The sequence below is a fragment of the Megalobrama amblycephala genome, linkage group LG14 (genome assembly GCF_018812025.1).
Source record: "Megalobrama amblycephala isolate DHTTF-2021 linkage group LG14, ASM1881202v1, whole genome shotgun sequence".
NCBI classification, from domain to species: domain Eukaryota; kingdom Metazoa; phylum Chordata; class Actinopteri; order Cypriniformes; family Xenocyprididae; genus Megalobrama; species Megalobrama amblycephala.
Window position 1 is genome coordinate 4,314,155 of NC_063057.1, and position 9,554 is coordinate 4,323,708.

Sequence of the window (9,554 nt, forward strand, 5' to 3'; positions counted from 1 at the left end):
AGACAAAATTGACTAAATCATTTTTTTTTAAATGTCACCTTTTTTTTGTTGTTGCTGTTTGAATCCTTAAATTTGTTCATTTATTAGATAAATGAATATACTTTACAAAAAATTTTCATAGAGTTTTTTCACAGGCTCCAAATACTTGAAAATACAATCATACAGTTACTTAACATTGATTTACCTTGAAGTGAATAGGTCAAGATTTATTTGGAAAAGGAAAAATGTCATATGTCATATATATATATACACCAATCAGGCATAACATTATGTTAGTGAGTGGGATATATTAAGCAGCAAGTGAACATTTTGTCCTCAAAGTTGTGTTAGAAGCTGGAAAAATGGTCAAGCGTAAAATTTGAGCGAGTTTGACACGGGCCAATTTGTGATGGCTAGACGACTGGGTTATTAGAGCATCTCCAAAACTGCAGCTCTTGTGGGGTGTTCCCGGTCTGCAGTGGTCAGTATCTATCAAAAGTGGTTGAAGGAAGGAACAGGGTCATGGGCGGCCAAGGTTCATTGATGCATGTGGGGAGCGAAGGCTGGTCCGTGTGGTCTGATCCAACAGACGATCTACTGTAGCTCAAATTGCTCAAGAAGTTAATGCTGGTTCTGACAGAAAGGTGTCAGAATACACAGTGCACCGCAGTTTGTTGCGTATGGGGCTGCATAGCTGCAGACCAGTCAGGGTGCCCTTGCTGACCCCTGTCCACCGCCAAAAGCGGTGATAGGTGGTATGTGTCAAAATTACTTTGACACGTACCACCTACCTAAGCATTGTTGCAGACCATGTACACCCTTTCATGGAAACGGTATTCCCTGGTGGCTGTGGCCTCTTTCAGCAGGATAATGCACCCTGCCACAAAGCAAAAATGGTTCAGGAATGGTTTGAGGAGCACAACAATGAGTTTGAGGTGTGACTTGGCCTCCAAATTCCCCAGATCTCAAACCAATCGAGCATCTGTGGGATGTGCTAAACAAACAAGTCCGATCATGGAGGCCCCACCTCGCAACTTTGCAGGACTTAAAGGATCTGCTGCTAACATCTTGGTGCCAGACACCACAGCACACCTTCAGGAGTCTAGTAGAGTCCATGCCTCGACAGGACAGGGCTGTTTGGCAGCAAAAGGGGGACCAACACAATATTAGGAAGGTGGTCATAATATTATACCTGATCAGTGTTTATATATATATATATATATATATATATATATATATATATATATATATATATATATATATATATATATATATATATGATCTTTGTTGAGCAGCATTATTTTCTGTCATATCAAAATGGTGTACCTCACCTTGGCCTTCACAGTTTTCCTGTCATTCTCTCTTTCTCTTCCACTGTTACTGTAGATTTCCCTTTGCTTCTTCCCCTGGGCTTCTTTCCTCTGCTCTCTCTTCTGCTCTCTCTCTCTCTGCTGAAGATCAGGTATGTCCCTCCCCTCCAAGTATGCTCCCTTGCCTTAAGGACACTGGCATCCCTTATGTCATTTCTGTTGGATTGACGTGCATGTACATGTGTTTACATGAGTTGTTTAGTTCAGGGTCATCTCGCGAGTGATATTACACCCCCTTCCCCTCCCGCAGGACCTGAAACCAGGTGACGTGACCAGCAAACGCAGTCTATGGGAAAACAAAGGGTCCTCTGCTACCAAGGTAACCAAATACAGTCGTTTTTTTCCCCCCAATCAGCCCGATGCTCTCTCGCTTAGTTATTTCTACACGTAACATTTTTCATATGGCCCTGGAGAATAAATTAATAAAGCACTTATGTGTCCAAACAACAGGCTGTGGGTATTTTATAACCCTTCAGGCATGCCATTAGGACTCTGGAGACAGTAACAGTCATAACTCCACTCTAGCATGATAGCTGCAGTATAATCCCAGAGAATAACATTGCCATAACATTGCCTGTGTGTTTTGTGTTTTAAGCCATCCCCTTGCTAATTGTCTACAGATCTGACCACCTTGAGGAGGTAAATGTTACTTTATCACACAGGAATGCATAGTTTTTGATGAGCCACACTTAATGCATTTCACATCACAAGATGGCTTAGGAACTGTGATGTCATGCCTTTGGCTTTTTTTCGTTTCTTCACGGAGCTTCTTTCACACTCTTGCTCACTGCCACGAGAGCAGGCGGTTGGTTTGCAAAAAGGAAGTGCTTTAAAGAGCTGAAGTCACCGGGAGTAACTCCTGTTGCGCTAATTGACCTTATGTTAAGCTCCACCCACCTTAGTTACCATTGCTCACTCAGACAAGCATTACATTCTAATAGGAATGAACTGGATATGTTCATGAACAGTGATATATGCATATGTGCTCATAAAGTGGAAAAAAATTGCTTAGCATCTTGTGTATGCCATTTTTCTGCCATTTTAATCAACCACACAAAACACTCTAGCAACTCCCTAGCAACCATCCAGGACTCCTTAGCAATTCCCTAGAAACCACCCAGAACTCCTTGGGTGTAGCATGGGTAGCAACATCCCAGCAGCCATTCACAACACCCTAGAATCATGGTCGAAGGTTTTGCAAGGGCAAAACTTAAAGAAATTAAGTTATACGGCAATGTGATTAAAAACTGCAAAGACTGCGAAACAGAATCATTTTAAACGGTTATGAAAGTAAACTGAAAAGGCAAAAGCCTCTTTTGATGGCAAGTGATAACATTTCTACAACATACTCACCATGGTACTATGAACTCAGTCACGATTGCTTCTACTTTGACTTAAAGGGATAGTTAACCCTAAAATGAAAATTCTCCCATAATTTACTCACCCTCGAGCCATCCTAGGTTTATATGACTTTCTTCTTTCAGCCAAACGCAATCTGAGTTATATTATGAAATATCCTGGCTCTTCCAAGCTTTATAATGGGAGTGAATAGTAAAGTGAAGCCCAAAAAAGCGCATTCATCCATCATAAAAGTAATCCACACGGCTCCAGGGGGTTAATAAAGGCCTTCTGAAGTGAAGCAATGCATTTTGGTAAGAAAATATCCATATTTATAACTTTAGAAACTATAATCACTGGCTTCCGTATGCAAGTCGAGTCCCGGCGGAAGAGTGAACTTTGACCAGTCACAAATTAGAAGAATATTTTAAGAGAAATGTCGGAGGAGCTTGAGTTTGTTGCCCAGCCCTATTTGTTTGAACCACTATTCTCGCCTAAGGTTACTATACTTCTACATCCCAGCAGCCATATCACCCTGTAGCCCAAGACTGGTTGCCCACTGAAGCTAAGCAGGGCTGAGCCTGGTTAGTACCTGGATGGGAGACCTCCTGGGAAAACTAGGTTGCTGCTGGAAGAGGTGTTAGTGAGGCCAGCAGGGGGTGCTCACCCTGTGGTCTGTGTGGGTCCTAGCACCCCAGCATAGTGAATGGGGACACTATACTGTCAAAAAGCACCGTCCTTCGGATGAGACGTTAAACCGAGGTCCTGACTCTCTGTGGTCATTAAAAATCCCAGGATGTCCTTTGAAAAGAGTAGGGGTGTAACCCCGACATCCTGGCCAAACTTGCCCATTGGCCTCTGTCCATCATGGCCTCCTAATCATCCCCATACACTGATTGGCTTCATCACTTTGTCTCCTCTCCACCAATAAGCTGGTGTGTGGTGGGCGTACTGGCGCAATATGGCTGCCGTCGCATCATCCAGGTGGATGCTGCACATTGGTGGTGGTTGAGGAGATTCCCCCTTCAATATGTAAAGCGCTTTGAGTGCCCAGAAAAGCGCTATATAAATGTAAGGAATTAATTAATTAATTAATTATGCCGGAACTCGACTCTCTCGTGAACGTGCGGACGGACGTTACCAGAATCTAGTGATTACAGTTCATAAATTTATGATTATGGATATTTTTCTTACAAAACCGCATCACAGGCCTTTATTAACCCCCTGGATTTGTATGGATTACCTTTATGATGGATGGATGAGCTTTTTTGGGCTTTAAAATCTCAGTTACTGTTCACTCCCATTATAAAGCTTGGAAGAGCCAGGATATTTTTTAATGTAACTCCGATTGTGTTTAGCTGAAAGAAGAAAGTCATATACACCTAGGATGGCTTGAGAGTGAGTAAATTATGGGAGAATTTTCATTTTAGGGTTAACTATCCCTTTAAGTCAATATCTAAATTAATTAACATTGATTCACCTTGTGGGGAATGTAGTTCACAATTTATTTGGAAAAGAAACAAATACTGGATCGCTTGTATACTTATAGTATAAGTGACTTGGCAACAGTGTTTTACCATATGTTTGGAAAAAAAATTATCTAATAAAAAATCAAAATGTAAAAAAAATGGAATACATATTTAAAATTCCATTAAAAAATATCCAAATACACAGGACATTAAAAAAGAGCAAAAGCTTGTCTGATAATATGGTGGATGGCAATTAGGGCGGAGCTTAGTAAAGGATCAATTTCACCTTCTCTCTCTTTCATTTGCTCTTTTTTTCCCTCACACATGGGTTTAACGCCCATCACCCCTTTACAAAGGACTCTGCCTATTGTGAGAAGATCTATTTTAATGCTGGCATGACTGGGATGCAGTTGACCAAACATGGCGATTTATTCACATCACGAATAGAAACCAATTCCAGTTCTATCATGAGTCGATCCCATCGCCTGAACCTGAAAAGGCATTCCCACGAGCTCTGGCCTTCATATTTTTATATCCACAGATCAAACAGATAATAATGGTAGTCATTCAGAGCGGGCAGCTCTATCTTTGGAACGGGCACAATAGAATCTACTGCTGGACTGTCAGCGAGGCGTCAAGATCAGGCCAAGGCCGCGGTCAGCCACAGATTGCATTTTTGGCCCTGAGCGCTTAAAGGACTGGTAAATGGTGACGTAAAAAGCCTAATGAAGGGAAATCTGTGGTCATAACCGCACTGATGTTACCAAAACCAACAGTGCTGTTTGGTCAGGAGTGGAAAGAATGAGGGTTTCACTTGTATGTGAATCTGGAAAAAGAGTGCTGTATGAAACCATGCTAAGCATGTTCCTGTCATTGTACACGCAGCATGTCGGCCACAAGTGCTTTCACTGATGACTTTTCGGAGCACATCGGCACAAAAAAACTATGTTAAAAAGGAAATGTAAAATGAAATGTGAAGGCGTAAGTGGAATACCAGACGGATGGGCTGGGAAGGACTCAGTCACACTGATTAGCACATTAGCTTTTATTTATGTTAATCTTATTCTGTCTTTTTCTTTCTCTTTCTCTCTTCTTCCATTTTTCTTTTTGATTTATACCTCGCCCAGGTCGCAAGCAGAGGAGAGACCAAATCCGTCACCAATGGTAAGTGACGACAAGAGAAATTGTATTTGGGTAACACCGTGTCCGAACGAATTTGTCAACCCATAACTGCTGCGTGATGGGACACAATCACAGGCAATTAGAATGTATTTGATGTGTCACACAGATGTAACACAGAGCAAGGTTTTGGACCAATGAGATTACAGAGTGGGCGGGGCTATGCCACCGGAATGGACCTTTTTTGTGATGACACGTTTCCACAGGAAATATATATATATTGATTTTTCGCTACATATTGATACTGAAATATCTGAAGCACTTCCAATACTCATTTTACACTGAATAGATACACGATACCAGCTTTTCTTTCTTGCTCTCTAATCTCTCCGACAGCGAGATGACACACAAACCTAAATAATGTTGGTGTTACAGGGCTTGATTTTCAGTGTAGGATTGCACAAATTGCGCATAATTTTGTGCTTACACCCAAATTGCGCCACATAAAGCTGTCTCTCAGAACTAAATTGAGTTCTTTTTCACTGCTTATTGCGCTTAAACAGTCAAATACACACAAAATAATGTCAAAACGCCAGTCTTGGCGAGTATTCACGTAAACACAGTCAGTTATATTTTAAGTGAACATAAACAGTTGAGAAAGACAAATGCATGTGTAACAGTATAATAGATCCGTGCTTCAGATCTTAAAGTGACAGCAGCCTAATATACCTGCTGCCAAATGTTTTTTCCCCATGGTATCGATGTAACACAGAGCAAGGTTTTGGACCAATGAGATTACAGAGTGGGCGGGGCTATGCCACCGGAATGGACCCTTTTTGTGATGACACGTTTCCACAGGAAATAAATATATATATATATTTATTTTTCGATACATATCAATACTGAAATATCTGAAGCGCTTCCAATACTCATTTTCCACTGAATAGATACACGATACCAGCTGTTCTTTCTTGCTCTCTCATCTCTCCGACAGCGAGTTGACACACAAACCTGAAAAATGTTGGTGTTACAGGGCTTGATTTTCAGTGTAGGATTGCACGAATTGCACATAATTTTGTGCTTACACCCAAATTGCGCCACATAAAGCTGTCTCTCAGAACTAAATTGAGTTCTTTTTCACTGCTTATTGCGCTTAAACAGTCAAATACACACAAAGTAATGTCAAAACGCCGGTCTTGGCGAGTATTCACGTAAACACAGTTATATTTTAAGTGAACATAAACAGTTGAGAAAGAAAACGCATGTGTAACAGTATAATAGATCCGTGCGTCCGGTCTTAAAGTGACAGCAGCCTAATATACCTGCTGCCAAATTTTTTTTTTCCCCATGGTATCGACGTCAGAATTGTGAGTGGCTAGTAACTTTGGAAAACATATATATATATATATATACATGCATAATCAATCTCTTGATTTTTTGGGGGAATTTTCTTATGGATTTTTCTTTTGATACTGGAGCAAATGGAAACACAAAAATTATATTTGTTATAGTTACTGTTCAACGCTATAGAAGTTTTCCCAACTACGCCGATTTCTGCTTCTGAAAACCCCAGAAAAGTGAAACCAAGCAACTGTCAAGATGTTCTGCTGTCGCGGTTGTGGCTAGATTGGAAAAAGTTTTGAAAGAGATTTTGCTTTTAGGGTTTAGATAACAAAAAAAGCTTGCTTGTTTAGCACACAGTGCAAGTTTTATTGTGCCTATACATCCAAGCCAACATGAGGTCAAAATGAAGTCCTACTGTGAAGGGCAGGTCTCTCCATATTGCACAACAACCACAATCCCTCTGCCAGCAAGCCCTTGCACTGATAAATCATAGCTGCAGGCACGCCAGTGTTTTAAAATGCCTATTTGGCATTGTTGTCTATTTTGAATGCAAGCCATTTGTTCCTCTAGAAGAGGTCGCGGTGGCCTTCGAGCGTGCCAAGCGTTTTTTGGGTAATGGGCGACAGGTCTTTGCTATAGCCTGCCCTGAATTGCCCTCCCCCACATCGGCCTGCTCGTCTCAATATCACGCCATGGATTCTGGGCGTCCGTCAGTGCCAGCAGGGCTAAAGCTGCATGTTTGTCACATTACTGCATGGGGCGGCAGATTAGTACGCTCGCATGCCGTATGGAGATGTCATGAAAACTTACGTCCACATGGACAAACACATAGACGCCTTATGTTTAAGAGATTCTTTGAACTATATTTAGCTCTGGAGCATAAGAGAAAGGGTGTATGTTACAAATACACACAGCTAAGCTTACAAAGATTTTAAATTGTCTCAAATATTCTCAACTGAATGAAAAATGTAACAAACACGTGCCATTTAACCCTGTCTTCTAATGACCCAGATCTCATAAAGAACAGGCAACAATCATGTTTAAACATGCTTTTGGACAATAATCATTTTATACATTTAATTTTAGGTCAAATTTGACATACTAAAGATCTAATTAGTTCAAGGGTTCTATATGAATTACAACAATGCTGCTTTTATTTGATCAAAAATTCAGTAAAAACTGAAATATGTCTGTCATCTCATTTATTTTCATGCAATTTTATGACTTTTCTCTTTTGTCTCTTAACAGGAATGGGCCATTAACCCTTCAAAGACGCCAGAGAGGCAGGGACCAAGAGAATGCACAACATTCCTTTTTTAAACTTTTATTAATACCAAAAAAAAAAAAAACACAAGCATTTTATACTGCAAGGAAGATCTATGTGTGTAGACACGGTATAAAAGAGAGAAAAATGTAAAAAAAAATATATATATATTTTATCACTGTATTCACAGGCCACCATCTTGCACCATCATAACAAACGCAGTTGCATGTACCTTCTGTTAAACTGAAATCTAGGCTGTGAAAACGAGAAATCCAACTTTAATTTGTTCAAATTATATAACAGCTCAAAATATTACAAGATTTCTTGGAAAGGAGGACGAGGAGTAGCATTCCGAATTGTCTTTTGTCAAATCACAAATCATTTTAAACATGTTAGTTACCCTTCTCACCTGTTAATTTATAACTAAAGCAAAGCTTCACCTTGCATTTCTTATATGTTCGCCAGTTCCAGACCGAATATGAGCACCAGTAGAGTAGCTGTATTTTGTACTTTTTGTCGTAACGATTCTTTTTTTTTTTTAAATTGTCTTAATAATATATGTTAGCACATAGTGTAAGTTTTTGTAATTAACTATATATGTTACTGCTTGATACAAGAAGGTCTTTGCTTTTGCTCTCAATATTATTTTATATCAAAGCAAGTTTTAATTCAGCAGAAGTCCATTATAGTCGTACCGTTATTATTACATTATCTTTGGCTTTTTTGTACTCTTGGAAACACTGGTCTGAAGTTGTTTGTGACCATCTTTCTATAAGTATTAATCACCATGTGTCATGTGGAATAATCGGTATTGGTTAAAACAAGAGAACTCGAAAGAAAGGGAACTTGCACTTTTTGGTTTAAATCACATATTTGATCAGTACATTTCACAATTTTTGCATATAATGCAAAACCTTGGTTAATCCTGTTTTCAGCAAGGACAAAGAGAAGGACAAGGATAGTCAAAGTCAATTTATGTTTATAAGTGTTTCATTTTCTGAGTGTCTTCTTTCTGTGCTGCAATCCATTCATCCTAAATTGCAATACGGATTTTGCCCTCTTTCGATACACGGCTAGCTGGCAGAACATCATCATTTAAACATGTGTCATTTCTGACATCTTATGTCAGACAAAGAATATCCACACTGTTGAAAATTTTGTTGGTTCAACTTAAAGTAAGTTACCTGGTTGCCTTAAAAATTTGAGTTCATTGAAATTCAAAATTTTAATTAATACAATGAAGGCGATTGGTTTAATCAACTGAATTTGAACCACATTAATTTTTGAAGATGATTTGACAAACTGATAACAAATCATGAAAACATTTTTTACAGTGCAGTTCTGCCACCGTAGCTTAACACTAATGTCTCTAAATGTTCAAAGTTCCTGTATTCTGCTTGTATTTGACAATCAAGTTTTTTTACTATGTGTTTCATCTTTGTAAACACCTATGTATTGTTTCAGAGTAACACTATGCAAGTCGCACCACCTTTAATTGCAATTACCTTGTTACAAATATGAACGTTTGTAGCCAATAGTTCCATACAGAGCAACATTGTATCATTGTCTCAGTGACCACAATAAAGAGACCAATGAACGACACCTGTGACAGTGTGCTTCTTCTCAATACTCCACCAATATATCTCCTAACTGTCATGCTCCACTCCCTCT

The 9,554-nt window shown here is 39.5% G+C and overlaps 1 protein-coding gene and 1 pseudogene across 6 annotated transcripts in view; both read left to right on the plus strand.

Moving 5' to 3' along the window:
• Nucleotides 1-9,485, plus strand: part of cald1a (caldesmon 1a) — a 65,996-nt gene extending 56,511 nt beyond the window's left edge. For 4 of the 6 annotated variants that reach the window (XM_048157144.1, XM_048157146.1, XM_048157147.1 and 1 more), the window contains 3 exons: nt 1,600-1,668; nt 5,284-5,320; nt 7,868-9,485. In XM_048157144.1, coding sequence (XP_048013101.1) covers nt 1,600-1,668; nt 5,284-5,320; nt 7,868-7,881 — 120 coding nt within the window. In that variant the 3' untranslated portion in view covers nt 7,882-9,485. Of the gene's footprint in view, nt 1-1,599; nt 1,669-1,944; nt 1,989-5,283; nt 5,321-7,867 lie in introns of all 6 variants that reach the window. The other 2 variants (XR_007179790.1, XR_007179792.1) reach the window with 2 other exon arrangements.
• On the plus strand, nt 3,205-3,321 carry LOC125246497 (annotated as a pseudogene).
• Nucleotides 9,486-9,554: the final 69 nt, after the last annotated feature.